The 25467-nt window shown below is 38.4% G+C and overlaps 2 protein-coding genes across 3 annotated transcripts; one reads left to right on the top strand and one right to left on the bottom strand.

The window, feature by feature from the left end:
- Window positions 1-342: 342 nt before the first annotated feature.
- si:dkey-171c9.3 (uncharacterized) lies at window positions 343-7206 on the bottom strand. The gene is made up of 4 exons (XM_026935824.3): window positions 7096-7206; window positions 5400-5480; window positions 2623-4344; window positions 343-1380 (listed from the first exon to the last, which is right to left on the bottom strand). The coding sequence occupies exons 2-4, from the start codon at window positions 5478-5480 to the stop codon at window positions 1222-1224; spliced, it is 1962 nt and encodes a 653-aa protein (XP_026791625.3). The 5' UTR covers window positions 7096-7206; the 3' UTR covers window positions 343-1221.
- A 2979-nt stretch (window positions 7207-10185) lies between these two features.
- ccnb3 (cyclin B3) lies at window positions 10186-24353 on the top strand. 2 transcript variants are annotated; one of them, XM_034303349.2, is made up of 13 exons: window positions 10186-10363; window positions 10727-10818; window positions 11361-11444; window positions 11523-11585; window positions 12269-12372; window positions 12512-12632; window positions 13254-13352; window positions 14949-15041; window positions 15197-15334; window positions 15981-16136; window positions 19687-19836; window positions 22553-22683; window positions 23835-24353. In XM_034303349.2, the coding sequence occupies exons 2-13, from the start codon at window positions 10744-10746 to the stop codon at window positions 23899-23901; spliced, it is 1281 nt and encodes a 426-aa protein (XP_034159240.1). In that variant the 5' UTR covers window positions 10186-10363; window positions 10727-10743; the 3' UTR covers window positions 23902-24353. The 2 variants fall into 2 exon arrangements, with proteins under 2 accessions (XP_034159240.1, XP_026792743.1); XM_026936942.3 differs by lacking the exon at window positions 11523-11585.
- The last annotated feature ends 1114 nt before the right edge of the window (window positions 24354-25467 follow it).

Genomic DNA, 25467 nt, shown 5'->3' with positions numbered 1-25467 from the left:
TGCTCCTTTTCTCTTTTTGTGGCAGTGGAATTCCCTAAGAAACTGAAATGAATACTTCTCCAGATGCAGTAACAGGCGTGGACCCATTGTGTCTTCTCTGAACCACAGCTGCGATGTCAGCAGCCCGTGTGTGTATGTGTGTGTCTGTATGGTTGTTGTTACACTCAAGCAGTGGTCGCCAAGAGTGGGAGCGAGTGGGAGGCGAGAGTTCACTAAAGCACATTCCTGCCATGTTAGGTATCTCTGCACTGGGAGTATTAATGGAATGCTGTAAAAAGTCTGCTTTTACAGGCTCCAAACAGCCATTTCAATCACAAAGGAGAACACGATGGCATCATACTACACACTTCAACATTGCGTTTTTATTGTCCACGTTAACAACATATTTAGGATATCACTGGTGCGTGAAACAATATTTGCTAATACAATACAGATAGATAGATGTTACACTTTTACGCTGGTGTGAGATCAGTATCAGCTTTTCATGGGCAGGATTAGCATTTGGGCTGGTCAGATATGTCAGGGTGACCATATTAATGTGCTAATATGAAATGAGTTAGAACTGAACAGCCATCTGCATTTTATTATTTCATCCTTGATCTGATGTCCAGCCTTTATTAACGTAATGTCGCAGTTACGTAGGCGAGAGCAATTTCAGCAGATGTTCATAACGCCGTTGGCCTCGACTCTTGTTTCCTCCCAGCTGAGTGTCCAGCTGGGTGTTGCGCTAGGTTGATGACCATCTTTCTGGATTAGCCTGGTGTTATACTCTGCGTAATGCAGTTTTAGTCAATTTCATATTCTCCCTTGCAGAGCTGATCATCGATATTCATCCAAAGGCACAGAGAGTGGTTCTAAATTTGAGTGATGTTCCATCATAAGTGATTGTCAGCTAATGATGTTCAACTATAATGATGTCCAGCTTTAAGTGTTTGAGCACAAAATTGAATGCATATTTTATCATGTTTTAATCATCATAAGTCTAACTCCAGGAGAGAGTACAGATGGGTGTTATACTATGTTGAACCCAACTTATTATTATTTTTTTTTGGATCAGCCTGCTCATTCAATACAGTTTATCGTTAATCATTTCCATGCTCTCATCTGTGGATTTCACATTACACTGTATCAATCACATATTAATCCATAATAACAGAGAATCCTTTTTTTGACTAATGTTCAATCCTAACTGATTCCAGCTTTATTCCAGACCCATTCGGCTCATGATTGTGTGAGCAGTAGATGCCCCAGGAGAGAGGTTGAAATCTTAGAGTGCCCTCTGCTGGCAGTCTGCAGATCGTCACAGTGTTGGAGGAGAGATGTCATCAGATGGCCCACGGTCCAGCCTTGAAATTGAGCTTGCAGACAGATGCTGCAGAGCTGAAGTGCAACAAAGGCATCATTAACATATGTATCACAAAAGCAGGTATACTGATATTTACAATATACACCAACATATACCACAGTTGTAATTTGTATATAAACACATTAACCATACATTTTACCGTATAAATTAATTTTACTTATACTACAGTACTGTTGAATTCTTAAATCTGATTGGTCAGAATTTGGAACCTTGTATAACAGCAAAATGACAGTAATGCTGGCTGTAATTCAAACAACAGGTTTATATTAATGCACTCCTTTCTATAGTAACAGCTAACTCACATGAATTATGGCAGATGCTCCACATAAAACTAATAGGAAACAAAATGCTGTTATTGAACAAAAACAAATGTATTGTATCACCGTTGATATGGTGAAGCTTTCTGTAAAGAGATGTTTATTTAACATTTTTGCAAGGAGTTTCCAGTTTAAGTGATTTGTAACATTCAGAGATAATGCTTTAAATTTAGGTTTTCCACAAAGGGAAAGTCTTCAGGATGGAGGATGTTGCTGTTTGCATTTTATTAACTTCAAGAGAAAGTGAGGGGATTACTGTATATAGCTTTTATACAGTAAGTCAAAACAGAGAATATCTGTCAACATGAAATGTAATCGAAAATTGATTAAAAAAAAAAAGATGTGTCATTCTTTAATAAATAAAAAATCAAATTGCTGTAGTTTAAGAGGCATAGAACTCCTATGGATGTGCTGTTATAGGAAAATAATCCACAAGCAGCTTCACATTGGGTTGCATCACATGAACTTGTTATTGGTTTTACATATTACATATAATATAATTTGTTAGAGGTAATATATATATATATATATATATATATATATATATATATATATATATATATATATATATATAACACACACACACACACACACACTAAAGAACCCATAACATACTGTATATATATATATATATATATATATATATATATATATATATATATATATATATATATATATACATATACAGTATGTTATGGGTTCTTTAGTGATTTATTTGGGTAGTTAATGGTTCTAATTAGAACACTCTCTGAAAGGAGAACCCTCTATTGCACACAGAACCTTCCAGTGTTACACCAAATGGACAACCTGAAGAACACTTTAGGTCCCTAGATTTAACCTTTAACCTGATTCTGATTCTAACGTGAGTGGGAAAATGCAGTATCAAGCTTCCCATGTGGATTACAGTTAGTGTGTCAATTTTACCCAAATATTTCATACCTGTTGCTGAATGTGCTTGTCATTTAGGTCAATCTGTAACGTGGAAATTCCCATTTGAGATGCTGCAGCCCAGAGCAGGACACACTGCAGCTCCTGTGTATCATGGCACAGTGTTTCAGATATGAAGGCCCTCATCACAGCTTGTGATGCTACTGAGGAACTCAGTCTACCTGAATTACCGGATGTTTGTTCGCACCTTAAGTGACAGTTTGAAGCTTCTCTTATGGAGCACTTGAGCACTTCATGCACAATGTTCTCAGCAAAAATGTGCTCTACTGTCCCAGTTCTGGAGTCAAGTGGGATGTCATTAGACTCTGATTGCACATTAGAGCATCCATTGGTTTGGGTTTGTTGGGAGTTTTTAATGTGCAAACTTGTATTTAAATATTGATCATTCCCTTGTTCCCATGGCATTGGCTCTGATGCTGGATCAGGTAGCTGTTTGCTTGTAGCATGCTGTAATGAACCACTTCCCAGCTCAGAGAAAGCCTGGACCAGTGTGTTAGTGATTAGTCTGCCAGCCATGGCTCTCAGAGCCTCCACAGGAGGAATATCTGGGATTGACTCAGATGATAAGGTATCACTCAAAGCTTGGGTTGTGTTCTCAAAATAAGATGGGATTTCTTGGCTTGTTCTGTTCTCTCTCTTGCTCCTCATTACATCTGCTATAGATGTTATAATGATCTCCTCTGCCAGGTGGTCAGCCAGGACCTGCGCATCTCTGACGGGCGTTTCTATATTTCTACTGCTGCCTGCTTGGGCTGTAGTGATGCACTGGATGATATCTGCTGAGAGCTGTGCTGCGTAGTCTGAAATCTCTGTCTGAAACCTGCTTTCATTTTCTGTGCCATTATCTTCCCCAAGCTGTGAGCATGCTAATGAGAGCGAACGCATCAGCCGAACCATAAACTCTGATTTGTCTACAGTGCTGTCAGTCATTTTGTCGTCCAATAGAGATTGTTGATCTTTAGGGGTGGGTGGAGGAGTTGAGGGTAGGAACTCCTTAGCGAGTCCACCTTTCAGCTTCCTGGTGAAGCTCGAACGGCTCTTCATCATCTCTGGCAGTAATGGCGTACTTGGAGGAGCATCAGGGTAGTCGAGGGAGCCCAGATGCGCCATATCATCCAGAGTGGTAGGATTGGTCGTAGAACTTCTGTGATAGATACTATCTATTTCTGTTGTAGGTCCTTCTTGGTCACAGTGGTGCATGGAGGAACATGGGTAGGATGCAGGCTCACTGTGGATTTCACTAATGATTTCTTTTTCAAATGTTTGTGTTGTTTGAACCACATCTAGTTGTTCATCAGATTTCCTATCAGCAGGACAACCAGGCCTAGCTAGTTCTTCCAGTGCATTGCTATAGATCTCAGCTGCTAGCCTCTTAGCTAGCTTTTCCTTATCACTCATTGTCCACCTGCTCATCTCACTTTGAATGATGTTACATATTTGATCACTATCTTTAGTGGACTGAGTGTCTTGTTTCCTCACAGCTGCATCCAGTATATCTCTGGATAACATCTCAGCAAAGTGGTGAACAACGTCTTTCTGAACTGGGTTGGGTCCAAGAGCATTCTGATCCATGTAGTTCATCTTCACATTTGATCTCCTGCCTCGTAATTCATCGAAGGCAGCACTGAAAGCATCCAATGTCAAGAGGATAGAGGATGGATTATAGTGAGGTGGAGGATATGACTCGGTGTTAATAACCACTTCAGCTGGATCCTAGAAAATACAATAATTATTCAGCCAAGGTTGTTTTCAAAGGAGCATATGCAGTAACTGCTGATAACATATTGTATCTAGGGTAATTATTATTCCACAGTTACACTCATGTGCAAATCTTTTGGTTGACTTTTGATTTTCAAATTATAAACTTAATACAACCTCTGCAAGGGGCAAAATTTAGTGCAATTTATTTATCTGCTATTTATTTCCTATATTATGAAATTAAAAAAAAAAATTGTGGCATGTGTGAAAGCTTGAGCACCCTTCCAGTTGACCTGCTAATGTTTTTATAAGATCTCATAATTTATCATCATATCAACATAATTAAGTAATTAAATCCTAACGTATATCAGATGATACTCTGACCCTTTGAACCTCTGATTGTGTTTAAAATAAAATAATTATTAATTAAAAAAAAAAAAACATATGGATTGACAGAGATTGTCTTTTTTTTTTTTTTGCATACAACACTATATGTCCAAAAGTATGCAGACACCTGACCATCACACCCATATGTGCTTGTTAATGCCCATTCTAAAACTATGGGCATTAACAAGGAGTTGGTCCCCCTTTGCTGTTATAATAACCTCCACTTTTCTGGGAAGGCTTTCCACTAGATTTTAGAGCATGGCTGTGGGGATTTGTGCTCATTCAGCTCATTCAGAGGTCAGGCACTGATGTCGAGTGAGAAGGCCTCGTGTGCAGACTGAGTTCAAGTGGGGTTGAGGTCAGTGCTCTGTGCAGGATACTTAAGTTCTTCCACACCAGCTTCAGCAAACCATGTCTTTATGGAGCTCGCTTTGTGCACAGGGGCATTGTCATGCTGGAACAGGTTTGGGCCTCTTAGTTCCAGTGAAGGGAAATTGTAAAGCTATAGCATACACAGACATTCTATACAATTGTGTGCTTCCAACTTTATGGCAACATTTTGGGGAAGAACCACATATGGGTGTGATTGACAGGTATCCAAATACTTCTGGCCATATAGTGTATGTGTTATGTATTCTATATTACCTTGTGTTGATTCAGTTAATAAGAATTTTAAGGGTTACCTGGACATTAGATAAATCAACATTTGGGCCAGTGACCAGCTGACAAAGTTTCACTCTACTGCACAACCAGTCTTCAGCCATCTGTCAAAACATCAAGAAATATTAAAATGATATGGAGCAATATAACAACAAATGTTCTAATATCATTTTGAACTGGGTATTTCAATAAACATACAAATTGTCTTCCACCCAAAAATAATCAAAATAATGTGTACTGACTTACCGTTATGATATTTCTTACTCATCCTTCATCATGTTTACTTAAATAAGAAGTGTTTGATCTTAATCTCAAAGATGACATATCACATTTACCACAAAAACACACAACCATGAAAAGTGACTGTGATATTTGAGCCTCATGTACTGTGTCTTGCTGTGAAGATGTTATCACAGAAAAGAGTGTGAGAACAAAAGGCTCAAGCCCTTCTTTGCTTAAAAACAGGCCCTAATTTTGCTTACTCCCACTTTACCCATAACCTTTAAAACCTGAAAAAACAGAGCAAGGGTTTGTGTGAACAAGAAACTAACAGCTTAGCTCAGAACCACAACTGATCACAGGATAAATGTTGTTCCAGGAAGTAAGTCATGTGACTGACAGGAAAGAAAGTGGGTTTTGGTGGTGACAGACAACCTAATCTACATTTATAGAGGTTGTGAGAAGGGCCATGTTCTCATTAAAAGAATATGCAGATAAAGTATACTGTAAAAGATTTTCAATATATTCCAATTTATATGGGATTATGAATAGACAAACCAACTGATTAAAAGGAAAATAAAAGGTGGAGGTGACTGTAAGGTGTAATGTACCAGCCTATAAGCACTGATCAAAATGATAATATAGATCCTTATAAAGAGAACTGCATCTGCGGCATGACTTTGCTTTGCGGTTTCAGTGGCGACTGACATTTTATTTTCTCTTTATTTTCTCCCTGTAGTGCACCCTCAGATAGCCCTCATGTAGGATTTGAAGTGAAGTAGATTGCATTTTGAAGTCTGGTGGACAGCAAAGGGGCTGCTTTGTGTCTAAAAACTGCAGGGTGGATATTTATTGGCTTGTACAAATAATTGTGTGTTGATTTATTTTGTAAAGGCATCAAAAATGTGAAGAAGATTCTCAACAAAACGTGCACAATATAGATGTTTCGAGGAATTTCAAAATGCTGATGTGACTATGCTTATCTTATATTAATATAACAGTCCTGACTTAAAAAACAGCCCATCAGGAATGTTTTTATATCTCTGTCAGTTGCAGTGTTAGATAATTTATGCACAGTTCAGGACATGAGAATAGGAATGCTTTTTTATATCAGTAAGGTGATATTGCAAGGACAGCTTGAAGGATTTTGTAATAAAGATTCAAAGATTCAGAGTTTACTTATCTAAATGGCTCTAGGAAACAGCGAGAGGTGGTCGAAGTGTAAAAGTTCCCATCATTTAAATGCCACAAATTCACCTTTGAAAGCAGACTGTCTTATCTAATCCAATCACATAATGCGTTTAGTATCCTGGTTCTCTCGAAGGTTTGACATTACAACATTTGACGTGCACTTTTTCATTTCATAATGTAAGTGAACCAAATATTATTAGCTGAGGCTTTGTGATATTTAGATGCTAAGTATTAAGATATTAAAGAAAGCAGATAAACCATGTTTTATTATAAGAGATGTAAAAAAAAAAGGTAATAAAATGAACATACCTTCACACAGGAAAGTTGTATTTGATGCTGCTGTGAGACCAAGCGGAAGTGAAAATGGGGTTACAGTTGCTTTCATGAGCCTACATTTACTTCCTGTGTGTGTGCTTAATGCAAATGTGTTTAACTGTATGGTGTATTCGTATGTGGAGAGAGAGAGACAGAAAAAGAGATATTTATAGAAACATTTAGAAGGTAAACATTGTCCTGACTGACAATAATAATAAGTACAATAATAATATGTATTTAAAGAGATGTGGTTTTTAAAGAGGTTGTGCTTCAGGGTAGGATAGAATGAAAAAATGAAAAACAGTGGGTGAAATGGTGAAAACTATATGCCAGTAATGTATTTAGAAAACTTACGTTATATGCTTAATCTCAAAATCAGTTGAATAGAGCACTCCAGAATTGTATTCTGTATATGTATCATAATGAAAATACGTAGTGGGCATTTAATTGTATAATAATACAATTAAAGAAGAATAATACAGTTCAATACGACACAATACAATTGAAGAATAATATTAAACCTGTTAAACCTGATGTATTACACAGTGTTCAATATTTAATTTAAAATCAGTAAAGAAGGGCTGGCATACATCATCTCTATCCATATTTAAGTAGTTTCAGCTTCCCAAGTTGCTGTTCTCGTGTAATCTTACTGAGGGAAACAACTGTTCTGTGGAGGCAAGAATGATGTAGCGTAATAGTATGGCGTATGAGTAACCTGTAAAAACCTCTCTTCAGATAGTCGGCGTAAAGCAAATTCACTGTTCAGAACAACTGAACAAATTGATGGGCCTCTCTACCAACCTTCAATGCCTCCTACCACAACCGATGCATTTGCAAGGCCAACAGCATTGTGGACGACTTCTCTCACCCCTCTCATGAACTCGTCACCCTTCTGCCATCTGACAGAAGGTACTGGAGCAGCCGCACCAACAGCTTCCTCTTCTATAAGTGGTCAGATTGTGCAACACACTGCTGCCTCCTGACATTCCCAACACCCACCATCGCACAACCTTCACTGCACATGTGCACTTTATAATGCTGCTATGGGCCACGTTTTTTTTTTTTTTTTTTTTACTTGCTGCTACCTTTCACTTGATATTGCTGCTAGGCTTCTTTCACAGTCAATAGTTTATTTTAGTAGTTTATAATAGTTATGTGTTTGCATTGGTTCTCCCATACAACACAGTTGTCCTGTCTAGTTAGCCTGCCTGTCGTATATATTTATTATCATGTGTACTCATTGTATATTTTGCACTTGTCTCACACTGTTGTGTATCTGCACTTGATGTACTCCTGTGTACTGTACTGCTGTATTGTTATGTGTTGCACCATGGTCCTGGAGAAATGACATTTCATTCCAGTGTATATGAGTTATATAGAGGAATGACAATTAAAACCCACTTGCCTTGACTTGGTGTCAGTGTGTGAATATTTTCCTCCCATAAGCTGGAAAACACTTAAAAATACTATACTTATTGATTTGAATATGGGCAGCATGATAGTGTGGTTCCTCCTGGTTCTCTGGTTTCTTCCTATTTCCCAAAAACATGCCAGTAGGTGAATTGGCTATGCTAAATCCCTTGGGCGTGAAAGAGTTTGTGAACGTGTGTGAACGGTGTACAGGCATCCCATCCAGGGTTTATAGTCCCACTTACGCTAAGTGTTCCCGGTTAGGCTCCAGATCCACCTCCATGCTGAAGATGAATGAAATGAATGAATTTATTTATATGAATATCACAAGCGTTACTATAGACTAGTGTTAATTATACCTGGATATGTATTGTATTGTTAAACAAATTAACAAGTAAACAAATATATTTAATTCAGAGAGCATCTTCTCAATTGGTTTATTGCTTTGACACAATATTTCCTCAAAATACACTATGTAGACATTTGACTGTCACACTCATATGTGTTCCTTCCCCAAACTGTTGCCACAAAGTTGGAAGCACATAATTATATAATTTGTCTGTATGCATGAATATAGCATTACAATTTCCCCTCGATGGAAGTAAAGGGACCAAAACCTGTTCCAGCATGACAGTGCCCCTGTGCACAAAGCGAGCTCCATGAAGACACGGTGTGTTAAGTTTGGAGTGGAAGAACTCGAGTGACCTGCACAGAGCCCTGACCTCATCCCCACTGAACACCTTTGGGATGAACTTTTGGGCCGACTGCACCCCAGACCTCCTCACCCAACATCAGTGCCTGATCTCACTAATGCTCTTGTAGCTGAATGGGCAAATCCTCAAAGCCACACTCCAAAATCTAGTGGAAAGCCTTCCCAGAAGAGTGGAGGTTATTATAACAGCAAAGGGCACTGAATGTGGAATGGGATGTTCACAAAGCACATATGGGTCTGATGGTCACTTTTGGCAATATAGTGTAGTATTGGTGCACAGCCAGACCAATCTTGATGCAAGTGTGAGAAATATTATTAGAAAAATACCAAAAAATGAAACTGTGTTCATTGTGTAAAAATTACTACACTGGCTAAGCTAGAAAAAGCTTAATTTTAAACTGGATGAATATATTAATATAAAGCAAGCAATCAAACAAACAAAATAATAAAGCGTCTATTCTAAAGTATCATACAATCAAAATATTTTTAATGTAGATATATAAAATTATATACATAAATTATATATATAATTATATATCAGATAATTTACAGTATTTGTCCAAAATTCAAATTCCACACAATTAACAGAGATTCGATAAAATAAAATAAAATAAAAATAATCAAAATAATGTAGTCCTCTTAATTAATACAGCTTACTTGTATAACTTTTCTTGCTTTTTCTAATTAAAAAGTAATTTGCAGATCTTATAATAATAATTAGAAAAGTAATATTTCCTCTCAAAAATTAAAAAGCTTGAAGGTTTTATAAATCCGGTAGTATTAATGCCATTTTATTGTCCTGAACGGAAATTCCATTCACATGAAACAGACAGACAGAGCTACTTCCGCATTAATGAAAACAGCGACGCATGTTGATTTCTATTGGTTACTATAGTTTTTTGAAAATTCTACAAACCCCGCCTATTGCAACGGCATCTCAGCGACACGTTGATTGGTCGGCCGCAGCAGGTCTTGTCCAATCAGAGCGTGTGTGCAAAGTTTAGACGCATGCTGGTAAATGTGCAGTGTTTCAAATCGCTTTGGGGAAACAAAACAACAAAAAAAATTACCGAAAGCAGACTTCTGTTTGGATTTATGTTTAAACTTACTGGGAGTTTTTAAATTCACTGGACGAAGGTAAGTTGTCTTTTTTTGATGATTCTGTGTTAATTTTCGCCAAAGATGATTGCACATGCATATGAGTGAAACTGGCTGGTGTTAAGCAAGAAGGAGAGCTCTGGAGGAAGGTTCACAGAGCTGGTCAGTAGCTGTGCACTGGACTTGCCTCGTGCTAGTTTGTAACTCAGTGCTGAAACTTTTGTAGCCACCACTTTGTTATGATTGTGTATCCAGCCTGGGCTTACATCATGTAAAGGAACAAGATGTTTATGCATGCATGCATGTGCATTCAGCAGGAAGTGTGATTGTTTTTGATCTCCATGCACCTCCAGTGAACTGCAGTAATACATCATCTTTGCTCTTTCGCTCTTTCTCAAGCAGAGCTAGAAAACAAGAAGATGCCTTTTTCAAGAGGAAAGAAGCCGACAGTCAGCAAAATCCCAAAGCTCCACATTAAAAGCTCAGAGAATGTGGTAGGTTTATTATAACAGAACCATTGCTGCTGAGAAGTCAGGCTTGCTCTGAACAAATCACAGGCTCGACCTGGTACACCTTTCCCAGCCTCATTACTACATGACTAAATTAGTTAATAAATGTTTGAGGTTTTCTAATTAGCTCGTGTTTTATTTTCTTAAAAGTAACTTGTCTACACTGTAGCATTAGTAGTGGTCATTCAGAAGCCAGGTCCTTTCTACCAGCTGAGATGATCTACTAGTTTAGCTGGTCAGACCGAGCTGGATTTTTCAGCCTGGATCCCTTTCAAATTCCAAGATTTGTTCATTGTCACACAACAGCGTCTGTGGTGATTGAGTACAACTCAACAATAAATAAAGTGCAAGACAATACATGCAAGAAATGTTCCTTAATCCTGAGTCAGTGGCTGTGTATTGAATATGGATGAATATTATGTACCAAAGTTGCAGTAGTGATTGAAGTAAGGTAACGAATGTACATTAATATTTCCTTTTCGTTGCTATTGGTGCACATTGACACAACTTCAATCTGTACATTACAGGAGGATGGCCCTCATGTCAAGCGATCATCCTCTCCTCCTCAAGGGGCTCCTAGGAAGAGAACTGCTTTTATAGACATCACTAATGTAAGTCTGGTCTCTCGTGGCGAGACCTTGGCAGTGTTTTGTGTGCATGCCTCATTTTTTCTTCATCTGCTCGACTAGGCTGTGTCTCAGTGTTTTGTGACGCTTCAGTACAGTGCTGATGATGATGATGATGTCAGGCGAGTAAGTGCTTAATATGTGTCAGTGCACTATTACGGTATTATTTTTCGTGGTAAAATTGGTGCTGTGTGAGTTGGGCAGACTTTAGACAGATGTTTAAACCTCTTTAGATCATTACGTTTACAACATTTAGCAGATACTCTTATCCTATTAAAAATAGGCTATGGTCTAAGAATACGATAAGGCTCAAACGCGTTTAAGTAGGAGTTAATGTGAGAGTTGGAACAGCCAAGAAAACAGTACATGTTGGTCTTTAACCACGAGTCACATCTGTACAAAGTCTGCTTTGCTCATAGCTGTCCTTCACCCAGGGTGAGCTATTTTAATTTAAAGCTACCAGGTAAAAGGTAAAAGGAAGAAGTCGTGAGTTTGGTGTGGGTGTTCCTTATTTAACATTTACAGCACACTTTTTGTACTCATTCACGCTGCTAACGTGAACCGTTCCTTACTGAGCCTCAGTTTCCTGGTGAGTTGTTTTCATATGCTAATTGCTGTTATGGGCCAGGTCATTGTGGTCTAAAACACCTTTTCTAGGTTTCTGTTATGTCTTATCATTATGTTAAGCCTGCTGTCTCCTGAGGACTATTCATGTGTAAAGCTGCAGGTCAGAATACTCTTAAGATTGAGGGAAAAATCTCTGTGTGAAACAGAGCACACTAACACCCCACATTCTCCTTGAATTTCAGGCTCACAAGGTTGAGTTTAGCAATCCTATCAAAAAGAAAGATCCAACCAAGAAGGTGCAAAAGAAGACCTCTGTGGCCACCAAGAATGAAGCCAACCGAAAAAAGTAATCTCTTCATTCCAATTATGTTCAAATGTTATTTATTAGTACAGTAAAACCCTTTGTTATTATGATATCTTGTACCAAGCTGTTTATCCATCCTTTGCTACCAGTAGGAGAGCCTGATCTTTCGTTGTGTCTTCAGGTCGGCCTCGGTCACTTCTGAGAGTCCGTGTGAGGAGCAGGAGAAGGACAAATCCCCAGTAGAGAAACTGGAGGAGCCCCTTCCCAAAGCTCCGCTTCCTGCACACCTTCTGCCTCCACAGGTACGTCCACACAGAGACTACTTAAAGGAAGTCTTGTAGTAGCAACTCAAGGCAATTAAATGCCTTTTTGCCAGTCGTCCTTCATCTAAGGAGCTTCATCAGTTCTGATTAAATGTCTTAGTGATTGTAACACAAATCTTCTGGCCTTCACTTACTATTATTAGACATTAAAGTAGTCTGTGAGGGTGTTCTTTCATCAAGCTTCACATCAAACTGCATCGCACCACCCAGTCATTGATTATTGTTCTTCAGTCCCAATCCCCCAATCGCTTTTATTCCTTATGTAAACTATTTATCTGTCATATGTAGACACAGGCAGGATTTTAAGTATTCACATCTTCAACTGCATCTTCATTTGCATCTCAGCTACGTGTTTATTTGAGCTAATACTCAATATACTAAATCTTTGCATGCAAATTATTCATCTAGTTACTCTGATAATTTGCATATTGCATGTGATTGGTCCAAAGCCAGCATCATCTTTTAATTTGGGTACTAAAGAAGTCTCTGCTTTAAAGAGAAGAAATGTGAATTTGTTGCTGCGATAACAAACCCAAGTTGCAAACACACACATATACATACATATATATGAAATTATTTAAAATTCACATATTTTTGCAGATACCCCCAGAGTTTGACATTGATTCAGATGCTTCGAATGACCACACACAGACACCTGAATATGCCAAAGACATTTTTGATTACCTGAAGAAAAGAGAGGTGAGTCAGTGTACTCATTTGTTTTTTTTTGTAGTGGTATCTTTGTTAATATACCACTGATTAATCTTAGCATGTAACGATATTACTTTGCAAAAGAATTTCCAGATCTGCTTTGGACAGACCGAGCCACACTTATGGCATCTTGGTTATTAAGTTCTAGCAAGTTTCACAGAAATGTGACCTTTATGTATGGTTCTCTGGACCCTCATGCTGACACGTTCATTTTTGACAAATCCAGATCTCATCAGAAGGTCATGTCAGTTAGGTGCTTTTACATATGAAATGTTTAGTCAGTTTGAATTGAAACCTCTTGTGTGTTCACCTCAGTGCGAATCTTTAGACAGGTGAGAACTGAGTAACCAGTCTGAGGCCATCTGTAAGAGGTGGTCTTGGTTGGGTTTCAGGTGAACTCTAGCATGGTTTGATCGCAGTGAGAAAGCGATTCCACTCGGAATCAACGCAGAACTGACTCGACTGCAGGAAGTGAACAAAAAGGATGTGTATTATGGATTGTTTTGCAGCATTTTTAATGTAAACTGAGCCACAAGGAACAAAGTGAACCAAAGCATAGAGCTGTAGCACTGCAGAAACGCAGAAATGTGAAAATAAATGTGATAAAATTTTTTTAAACTAGTTATTTATATAATTGCCTAATCATTTAATCAGTGCCAGTTCTCTGTACTCGGGTGATTTTTGTGATTTCTACATGCGCTTGGTAAAGGTAATTGTTTACCTTCTTCCATTGTTGTAATTCCTACCAATGAAAAGCATTTTATGAGAATATTTTCATCTCTACACACCCCTCAGCCAATGGGTTTTGGTTTGTTTAATGATATGCAGTGTGAATAATGAGACTAGCGGGCAGTGGTGGCTCAGTGGTTAAGGCTCAGAAGGGCAAGGCTTCAAGCCCCAGCACCACCAAGCTTGGGCCCTTGAGCAAGGCCTTTAGCTCTATCTGCTCCAGGGGAGCTGTATCATGGCTGACCCTGTGCTCTGATCCCAGCTTCTTAACAAGCTTGAATATGTGAAGAAAAGAATTTCACTGTGCTGTGATGTACACTATGTGGTCAAAAGTATGTGGACACCTGACCATCACACCCATATGTGGTTCTTCCCCAAACTGTTGCCACAAATGTTGAAGCACACAATTTGGACTAAGGGGTCTAGTCCAAATCCGTTTCAGCATGACAGTCCCCCTGGGCACAAAGTGAGCTCCATGAAGACGTGGTTTGTTAAGGCTGGAGTGGAAGAACTCGGGTGTCCTGCACAGAAGCCTGACCTCAACCTCACTGAACAACTCGACATCAGTACCTGACCTCACTAATGCTCTTGTGGCTGTATGAACACAAATCCCCAAAGCCATGCTCCAAAATCTAGTGGAAAGCCTTCCCAGAAGGGTGGAGGTTATTATAACAGCAAAGCTTGGGCTACATCTGGAATGGGATGTTCAACAAGCACATATGAGTGTAATGGACAGGTGTCCCAATACTTTTGTCCATATAGTGTATATGTGACCAAGTCGTCTTCTTCTAATGGGAGCGAAAAAAATTGTCAAAATAACCATGCCACAAACTAAATGGATGTTTTAACCTCCAGGAGAAATTTGTGCTGCACGACTACATGGACAGTCAGCCGAGCCTGAACCCGAACATGAGGGCAATTTTAGTGGACTGGCTGGTCGAGGTCCAGGTGAGTGATGTAATGCGTGTGTTTGTATAATATTGATCTGTTGTAGTGGTGTAGTGTTTTATATCTGTCTAGAATACACTTGGGTCCATCCAGGTCAGATAATCGCATCTAACCTTTCCTTCTCTCTCTCTCTCACTCACTCTTTCGCTCTGCAGGAGAATTTTGAATTGAATCATGAGACGCTGTACCTGGCCGTGAAGATGACTGATCATTATCTGGCTGTGGCTCCGGCCAGCAGGGAGTCGCTTCAGCTCATCGGCTCCACAGCCATGCTGCTCGCCTGCAAGTTTGAGGTGAGAGATTCACACTTTAACTCCTTCTGCACTCATTATCCATAAACCGCACCCTGCTCACTATATAGTACACTGATTCGGAAAGCAGGTGAGCATAATCAGCTTTATGCCTACTATGCACTATACTGTTTGGAGAACTGTATAGTGGAATAGGCTGCTGCATGAACACAGTGAAATGATGCACTTGTGATACTGATTACGCATTGAAGTGTAAGTGTACCATGACAGGATGAGCAAACAACACAGTGTATGAAGTCCCAATTGTTTTCAGTTCACTTCATTCCTGTTTGCTGGTGTTACTTTTTCAGCAAATCCACCAGGAATAAAATATTCTTGACCTTTTAAAATGTCTTCAGCTATTTTGATCATATTTTGGCCATATCACTCGGTCCTAGTGCTCTCCTAATAATACGCCATTTTGGAAAGTTGATGCACGTTTTTGGTGAAATATAAAAGACACTCATTTGTTTAGCCAGACAGCAGTGATGTCAGTGAAGCAGCTTCAAATCCAGTGTTCATGATTAGTATATTATGTACTGTGTGAGCTGCTTTTTCCTTACGAAGCTGATTCTTAAAACTGCTCTAATTTTAATGACACAATTAATGATAAAAGTCACCTAGTCACTCTTTTGGCTTTCTGTTTCAGGAGCGGCTCCCACCTTGTGTTGATGACTTCCTGTATATATGTGATGATGCGTACAAACGCTCTCAGCTCATCGCCATGGAAACGAGAATCCTACAGGCTCTGAAATTCGAACTCAATATTCCTGTTGCCTATCGATTCTTACGAAGATATGCCAAGGTGAGTGAGAGAAACTGCTGAGAGGGTGTGTGTGTGTCAACTAGGTTATGCAAGAGTGTGTATGGAAGCCTTTGGAGAGGCATCAGATTAGACTATCTGATATATAGGAGCAAAAATGGTGACCTTTTTTAAGAGTGGGTCCATTTTGTGTTACAGCAGCAGGTTCAGTGACTGACTTTGTGTTTTGTAACAGTGTGCATATCTGATCATGTGATCTTTCAGGGAAAATGTAGGCAATTATTCAAGGTTTAGAATTTCATTTACATACAATTAAGCAATACTGCACGAGTAAGAGTGCTGTTGTACTGATCGGCATGAATGTAATGAACTGTTGCTTGATTTGGATTTTTCTGTAATGAGCACAGATATGTGAAGTGATGCAAACAGGGGAATGAACCAGTTCCGTTATACTAAATATCAGCACTCTTGGAATGCCGCTTGTCCAATCAAATTAGTGGACCGGAACTAACGGCTGTATAAGAGTCTATATGTAAACAGTGTTATTGGAAGACAACACATTTTCACCAAATGCTTTGAGCTTTAAAAGCTTTGCAGAAAACATGAATCTCATTAGTACATTATAGAGACTTGTATATACAAAAACAATATTTTTTTTTTGTTTTTTTATGCATTACTATACACTGGGTATAGTGTGATGTGCTGCAATACTTCTCTACTATTCTACTATTCTGTTTTTTGAGTATTAACACTAGCCAGTGGTTAATATTTAAAGGCTACATGAGAGGTATTCTGGTATTCTTCTAGACTAGTAAGAACATTTGAATCTGAGCACATAGTTTTTGATTTAAGGCACAGATCATGACAACAATCTTGACGACAGCGGAAAGTCTTTTACGAGAAACTAACAGAGCTAGTCTGTGCATTTTAGCAGCTCATGCTGCTGCTTAGCATGAAATGACATGAAATTTGCCTTGCAGGTTTGAGTTCCCTTGTGACTTGCCCATCCACACTCTTGTGAATATTGATTTTAATCTACCAGACATAGATAAGGTGCGCAGGCCAACATGTTTAACAGTCTTTTACAGACACCACATGACTGCATGGATAATTGTTGTATGAAACAACTGAAACAGGAATTACGAATAACCTACAGAATTAATGAGGCAGTTAAAATGTTCTTTAAATAGTTTTACTATTTACACTATTTTGATGGAATTTCACAATACCCATGATGGCTGCACTATTGATGTGTGAGCAGCAGATGTTTGAGTCAAGTGTTGTCAAGTGATGTGTCTCTGAGTCAAGTCTCAGGTATTGTGCCAAATGTGAAATTTTAATTAAGAGTGAAATTGTTAGCTGTAGGCATTTTATTGCACATTATTATTTTGTAGTAGTTCACGTTGTGTAGAGTACAGCATTGCTCCTGTTTAATGTCAGAAATGTCACCAATTCTCCGCTAGCTGGGATTGTTTATTCATGTTGTGGAAATGGCTTCAACATTGTGCTGTACTTGTTTAACCCGTGTTGTGCTAAATTGCAGGAAGTTCAGTTCACCAAGTTCAGTTCAGTTCTTAAATAGGTAATGGAGCTGAAGGTTTTGAGGCTAGGAGCCTCCATTCAGGGCTTGATTCTGAGCAATACTGAACTAAACACAGCCACAATGTGTGTGCTAGTAGCACTGCAATAAATCACTGCATGTTAATAAACGTAATGAATTACATTATATGTAGGATTTTTTATTTTTTTTGGTTCGTCTTATCCTACTGTTGGAGTTTTAATTAGAAGTGTTGAAGTTTCGAGGACTGACAGGTTTCCTCAGTGACTTGTGTAGGCAATCAGTGACATGCTAACTGCTTAGTTTGCAGAAATGACACAGAAGACACTCTTGATTAATAACCTAACAGTTTCTAGACATAAAGGGAGGGACTGTGCCGTCCTTTCCACTCAATACGAGTCTATCCAGCTGTCAAACCCCTGCGCACGAATCACACCCAGTGACTGAACCTGACTGTGCAGTACATTAGGCACATTAAAACCCATACACTGCGTATTCTGTTAATGAGATGTGATTTGAGACTTTAAAGCCGCTTCCCGGCTGAAAACTGACAAGTGAATGTAGAATGACTTTAATAAGTGACTTAAGCAGCTTCCCAGCTTTTATAATGAGTGCTACTCATGTCAGTGTCAATAGGAAAATCAGTTATTAAATGTGAATAATTCACTATTCAGAGATATAGCACTTTTGTTTGATACAGCTGCATGAAGGAGGGTGTGAACACTGTGTGTGTGTGTGTGTGTGTGTGTGTGTGTGAGTGAGTGGGATGGTTTGTATTAAACAGAGCAGAGAAAAACTGCTCAGTAGGGAGAAGTGAACAAAGATGGTGTATAACACTGGCCTTCAACAAAAATTTATGGTGGTCTGGTTTACAAAGATCAGGATAAGGAACATAACCGAACAACATTTTCAGCTTTTAATGCTTAACCGTTTACAGTTTATATCTATGTGGATCCAAAACTGCTTCATGTTGCAAATTTTGATTGGCGCCATTGACTCTGATCTGATGAGACGTTTTGAACTTTCAGGTTTGAACTTGAAACGGAGAGAAAAAAATATGTACATCTCTGTCCAGTCATTTTTAAAAATTCTGATTTCATTGTGAATTTCATTGTAAAATAAAATAGGAAAGTACTCACATAGATTTTTTTTTTATCTTGATGAGCTGCTTCAGCTAAATACAGTGGATATAAAGTCTACACACCCCTGTTAATGGCAGGTTTTTGTGAAAAGAAAAAAAAAAGAAACCAAGATAAATCATGTCAGATCTTTTTTTCCACCTTTAATGTAATATAGCAACCAACAAAATTCAAGTGAAAACAAACAGAAAATCTTTGGGGGAAAAAAAGAAAGAGGAAAATGACAATTACCTGGTTGTCTAAGTGTGCACACCGCTTAACGTATATTTTGTTAACTTTTGCTTGTATTGCAGAACTTTTTGCATAAGAGTCTACCAACTTGGCACATCTTAATTTGGCAATTTTATTCCACTCTTACTCTCGAAGCTTCATCTTCGGCTGTCTAACAGAAGCCTGCAGTTTTTGTGCCAAAATAGATTGGTATTTGGAGCTATCCATCATTCTAATAATCTTGATTAGAGCCCCAGTCCCAGCTGACGAGAAGCAACCCAATAGCATGATGCTGCCACCACCATGCTTCACTGTGGCTGTGGTGCAGCAGACATATCCTTTATAATTATACCCAAAAAGTGTTCTACCTTGGTCTCATCAGAATATAATACATTTTGCTACATGGCTTGGGGTGATTTAGGTGGGCTCTGCTACAGTATTTTTCAAGTGCTTGGTTCAATCCAATGAAATACATTAAATATTGCACAACAATGGCTACCGAAAGCATGATTGTCTTGTTTATAATTTCTATGGTCTCTCACATTGTAGTTGATCATCCTCTATTCCTTTAACTGGAAATATCTCTGAATTAAAATAAGACTCTGTCACAGCAATTTGTGATACAGCTGTTGGAGGTTGCCTTGTTATTCACATGTGTGTGTTTGTGTGTATGTCCTGTGTGCAGTGTGTGAACGCCGGTATGGACACGCTGACGCTGGCCCGGTTTGTGTGTGAGCTCAGTCTGCTGGAGATGCAGTTTGTCCCCGTACGAGCGTCTCTGCTGGCTTCCGCTTGTCTGCTCATCGCCCTAGTAACCAAGGACCTGGGGGGATGGGTGAGTGTGTCTGAGCATCTCGCATTATTGGACACAAATTTACACACACCACAGTGTCAGAATCCTCCTTATCTCCCATTCTAAAACGCACTCATCAAACCGTATTCATCAAGTCAATATTCATCAGTTTTCTCTTCGGCTCATCTCTGTGATCAAACACACATCTGCTCGGAACCTGCTTAAATCTGAGCAGGACATTTTAAGCATTATGATGTGCAGTTAAATCATCATCCATAATAATTACATCACTAACAGTATTAGCTGTAGTAGTAATAATAATAAAAAATGCAAAATTATGGAACAGGATGTAATTTGTTTTCAGTGGTTGTTTGATGCAAATTTCAAGGCTACTTCTTTCCTGTTTTTCCCTCTGTGTCCATCTTTGGTGATTGTATTCTACTGCATACTGACCTTAATATAGCACTTTGGATCCCATGTTTAAAAAAAAAAAAAAAAAAAAAAAAAGGTCATGAATAACAATGAACGAAATTTATGAGATCTTATACTACTACAAAAAGCTGTAGTATTTGAAGAAAAATGTTGTAATGTTAGCAGCAAAACGAGCTGATGGGGGGAAGAAAGAGATCATTCACTTCTCTGTCTCAGCTATTACTGTCTGCGAATCCTCATACATTCCTGCATTTGTGATGTGTATATTCATTTTTTTTCAGACAGTGACTGTAAAAACCACTGACTTGTGATCGTGTTAGTCCTGTTCCGTCCTACGCTTACACACTGTGTTTCATGTGAACTACATGTGATAAATCATATTGTTCCATATGCATATAACATGTAAATAAGGGTTTTTTTTTTTGCTCTCAAATTACTGCTCATGGCAAGGCATTGGGACTGTTTCATGAATGAAATGTGAAACAACTTGTGTGTCATTCCTAGTGCTGGAGCTTATTTATCTACACAGTTTTTTTTGCACGGTGATATAAAATGATGCTGGTACTAAAATAACACATACTGACACTAAATAACACATACGGACAAATTAGATTCCTTCTGGTCATTCACACTAGTGTAATGAAGAAGGTAGTGTTATTTCCCCTGGCTCAGTGGTGCAGTGTTACTACAATGGTTTAGCCAATGGTCTGGCCTTATAAGATAAGATAAGATAAGATAAACTTTATTAATCCCCGAAGGGAAATTCTGGTAGTCTTGTAGATAAGTAAGAAAGAAAGTAGTAAAAAGTAGTGAGAGTAGTAGAAATTAGTGAGAGTAGTAAAGTAGTGAAGTAGTAAAGTAATGAGAGTAGTGATTAGTCATCTGCCATTGGCTGAGGTGTTGTAGAGCCTGATGGCAATGGTAATGAAGGAGCTCCTGTATCGTTCAGTCCTGCAGCGCAGTGAGGTGAGTCGTCCACTGCAGCTGCTTCTCTGGTCCATCAGGGTGTTGTGTAGGGGATGGTCAGGATATTCCAGAATGGCCTCTAGCTTTTTCTGTGTGCATCTCTCCACCATGGCCTCCAGTGATTCAAACCTCATTCCAGTCACTGAAGAAGCTTTTTGCACCAGTTTGTCAACCCGCCTTGCATCCTTCTGCTTTATGCTGCCTCCCCAGCAGACTGCAGCATAAAACAGCACACTTGCTGCTGTAGTTTGGTAAAACATATGTAGCATCTTCCTGCAGCTGTCGAAGCCGTCTCTGTCCTTTTTTATATTGTACATCTGTATGAAGTGACCAGTCCAACTTATTGTCCAGGTGCACACCTAGATATTTGTAGGCTGGCACCACTTCAATGTCCGCACCATAGATGCTGACTGTTATTATGTCATTATGTTATCCAACACGCTAATGTTGAAGTTTGCTTGTTTTTTTGCGTGCCTTTGGGGTTGAATTTGAGACAGGCCCACTCAATCAGTACTTAAAAGCCCATTTTAGTGGTAAGGATGCATCTATCTGATTCTGAGTACTGGGATCAGATGATAGCCTGAACTGGGATATGGTGTTACATGCATATTATTTTTTTTTTTTGCTGTGAATTCGTGCAATTTATTAATGTAAGACTTGCACACTGTGTATTTGATCAGTTTATAGTTATGTTAAATGTTGTGGAACATCCATGAAATTAGTTAGTTCCCGTTATCACTTATGTTGTAACAGCTGTAAACAATCATTCCCTGCACCACCTGTTTTTCTCTTTCTTGATTTTAATAAGACAAAAAACCCACAGCTTGTCATGAAAACAGGAAGTGCAAAGCCCGCTGTGTTGAAAAATGTAGTTACAGCTTGACTGCTGAGTTTTACAAAGCAGTGACACTGGAGACTCCTTCCAAAAACGCTAAACATCTGCTCACAGAAAACTTGACCATATCAACAATTATACGTTTTTTTTTAAAAAAAGGTTTATGTGGAGTGTTCTTGTATTGGTTGTTACTATGGAAACAATATAATAATAGATAATATATAGTAATAATACAAACCTGTGGTTTGTCCTGCAGCCTGAACTATTGTCAAAAGTGCTGTTACAGAAAATTAATCAACATCTGACCAATCAGAATCAAGAATTCAACAGCGCTGTTGTATAAGACAAAATAATATTCATACATGACACTACCTAATACATTTTTATAGCCGGTAAGCTCAGTACATTTTGTATGCTCACAAAATGAAACCATGAAAGCTTGCAGTATATCTCTTGGACCTCTAACCTCCTTTACGACTACTGATCCTGAAAGCCTTGTTGACGTGTATGCCGTCTCTGTCTCAGACGCCGTCTCTGCAGTTCCACTCGGGCTACAGTGTGGAGGATCTGGCGCCCGTGGCTCGAGAGCTCCAGCACATGCTGGACAGTCCGTCAGACAGCAAGCTCGCGACTGTCCGCAGCAAATACTCTCACAAGTAAGCTCACTCAGCCAGGCCTTTCAGTGTTCTGTACATGACTGCACTTTCCATCATTTATTCTAGTGCTCTAACTCATAGAACTAGCACTGTACTGTATGTTAAAGGAAACTGAATGCCACTTTTGGGCCAGGAAGCTGTCTTTAATATTGTGCTAGTTGCAATGTGTTTACAGTATTTTGGGATTTACTTCATCTGTGAAACATTAAGATAGACAAGGTTAAAATATATGGTAGTTCAGCTAAAAAAACTAACTAGCCATTGTTTACTACTTTAGTAGCTTTAATCAAGTAACTTGCAGATGCATATATGATAACTATGAATTTGTTGATGCACATCAATCAGTTATGTTGGTTGTATGACACTTTAAACACTTTGGGGCATGCTGTTATATGAAAATAATCCAAGACGTGGTGTGAAGTATAAAATACACCTGGTGTGGCCTGAGTTACTCTCACCACCCCAAAATGCATTATTTTGCAATAACAGCATGTCCTGAAGTGTTTTATTCCTCTTATACCAAGCAACTTGCCAGCGATTACAATTTTTAATTTATTAATGAATGACACTGTGCTTTTTAACCCTTTAAGCAGTCTGTTAGACAAGTTAATTCCTGTTATCACCGATATTATAGCAGCTATAAACTTACTGACTTTTACAAACCGCTGACACTGGAGACTCCTTCCATAAATGTTAAATAAATGTCTCCTTACCAGAATGCTTCATCATATCAATGATACATTAATCTTTGTTAAATAACACAGTTTTCTTAAGCATCCACCATATAAATCCCTGGCTAAGTTGTTGTTTATAGAAATGATAACATATTAGGTTCATATTAATGAGCTCCAACTGTCATTTGAATGCAGCTGGCATTATTATCAGAGCTGCTGTTATTATAAAATAAAGTCTGTCTGACCAATCAGAATTGAGAATTCAACAGCACTGTGGTATAATTAGAATTACAGCGCTCCAATAATTAAAAAACACCACCACCTTCAGATTAATTTATAATTAGTGTTCCCATGTCTGCTGCAGATGTTTGACTAGCACAGCAGTTCATTCATATTTGATAGCGCAGATGACAGTTGGCATGTCAGTGTGGATTTTCCCCCACGTTGTTTAACATCCAGCTTCTTTTTTTCTCACAGGGTTTTCTTTGAAGTCGCTTTGATGCCTACTGTGAGCTCGGAGAAGCTCGAGAGGTTTCTGAAGTGAGCTGAAGAGATCATCTGTAATCTATAACCTATGTAAATATTTGTAGTTTATATTACATATCTCCTCATGTAATAAAATAAAGTGTTCTGTAATGCATGTGGTTAATAAGCGAGCATGTTTGTTTGAGAGTTTCCTTAGTGCAGTTTTAGAGAGTTGAAAACAATAGAACCTCGATGTAATAAAACATACGAAGATGTTGTTAAAAGTGTTACGCTGTATTTTATTAATAATATTTCTAGGTTGTTGATCGGTGTTTTAAAAGAAGTGTTCAAGTGCTGTTCTTAAAATGCGTGTTTTCCGTATTTGAACCATGTTATTAAGCCATGTAAATGTATTTCTGTAAATATTATAATAATTTTTTTGCTCACTATTATAACAACTTTATTATGTGTTGGTTGTAATATTTCAATTTTTAGTCATTGTATTTGATTAAAACGAATAATATATCTTTATAGTGGTTTGTATGGTTGGTTTTTATGCATTGTAGTAACAGGGCTTGACCAAAAGAGGGCAACATCTAATTGACTGACCTGTGTTGAGTTGCCACTTTATTAGGTATGCCTACTTTGTACCTACAGTAATTAACTCTTTGATTAGGAGAACCTGCCATGTAGCACAAATACTGACAGCAGGTCATGTGTTGCTAATAGGGTGCTCCAGAATTATTGAACCCTTCATTGATTGCGTAAAATAATCAACACACAATTCAGACTCTTTTCTCAAATGAGGAGAAAGTACGAGAATGATCAACCAACTATAATAAGATCTGCTCATTGGTAGTCCTGTGATGGTCCCTTTTTGTTTTGGGGTGGTGCATACAGCAACAGAGGGGCTACAGTCAGAAATCGTGCACCTAATATGTAAGCTATATTGTACATTGTAAGTGTTCCATATACCATATATGTGAGGAGTAAAACTCGATGGGGTGTGCTGTTACAGTAAACCAATCCATAACAGTGATCTGATGTGAAGCCGCCCGATGCGAAGCGAATGTCCTGATGTGTTGATATTCCTCTTATACCACAGCAACTTGCCAATCATTACAATTTTTACTTTATTAATGAACGACATGCCAGGATTTAAAGTAACATATAATGCTGTGGAATGTCTGAGACAAGCTGCTGTTTTCAGTTGTGTTATTTCAGCTATAAATAGTCATTCCCTCACCAGCTTCTCTTCTTTTTCTCTCTCTCTTAAAGTTGAGACAAACTTAAAAAACTGTAGCTTGTCATGTTACTGAGGAAAAAACACAAAGCGCAAAGTGGAGGAAAACTTACTGACTGTTACAAAGCGCTGACACTGGAGACTCCTTCCATAAATGTAAACTAAATGTCTCCTTACAAAAACCTTCACCAAGAGTATACATTCGTCTTTGTTAAATAGCTTGTTTTTTTTAATTTGTTTATTATTAGCCTTAGATTATGCATATTGTTCGCCATAAGTCCGTGTGAATGAGCTTTTACTAAAGAAACGATGACTTATTAGAACAAACGCATTGTAAACCATTGAGTTACATGTGGAGCTACTGTCAGGGTTGTGCTGTTCTAGAAAACTCTTTTCAGAGAA

The sequence above is a fragment of the Pangasianodon hypophthalmus genome, chromosome 4 (assembly GCF_027358585.1).
Source record: "Pangasianodon hypophthalmus isolate fPanHyp1 chromosome 4, fPanHyp1.pri, whole genome shotgun sequence".
In the NCBI taxonomy this organism is placed as follows: Eukaryota; Metazoa; Chordata; class Actinopteri; order Siluriformes; family Pangasiidae; genus Pangasianodon; species Pangasianodon hypophthalmus.
This window is presented reverse-complemented; position numbering and strand designations above follow the sequence as displayed.

Bases quoted from the DNA above. Each gene is read 5' to 3' on its own strand.
- si:dkey-171c9.3 (XM_026935824.3), bottom strand. From the start codon at position 5,480: ATGGCTGAAGACTGGTTGTGCAGTAGAGTGAAACTTTGTCAGCTGGTC. The intron at 4,345-5,399 runs GTAACCCTTAAA...TGTATTTTCTAG, and splicing joins TTGATTTATCTAATGTCCAG to GATCCAGCTGAAGTGGTTAT. The intron at 1,381-2,622 runs GTATGAAATATT...GTTGCACTTCAG, and splicing joins ACAAGCACATTCAGCAACAG to CTCTGCAGCATCTGTCTGCA.
- ccnb3 (XM_034303349.2), top strand. From the start codon at position 10,744: ATGCCTTTTTCAAGAGGAAAGAAGCCGACAGTCAGCAAAATCCCAAAG. The intron at 10,819-11,360 runs GTAGGTTTATTA...TGTACATTACAG, and splicing joins TTAAAAGCTCAGAGAATGTG to GAGGATGGCCCTCATGTCAA. The intron at 15,335-15,980 runs GTGAGAGATTCA...TTTCTGTTTCAG, and splicing joins TGCTCGCCTGCAAGTTTGAG to GAGCGGCTCCCACCTTGTGT.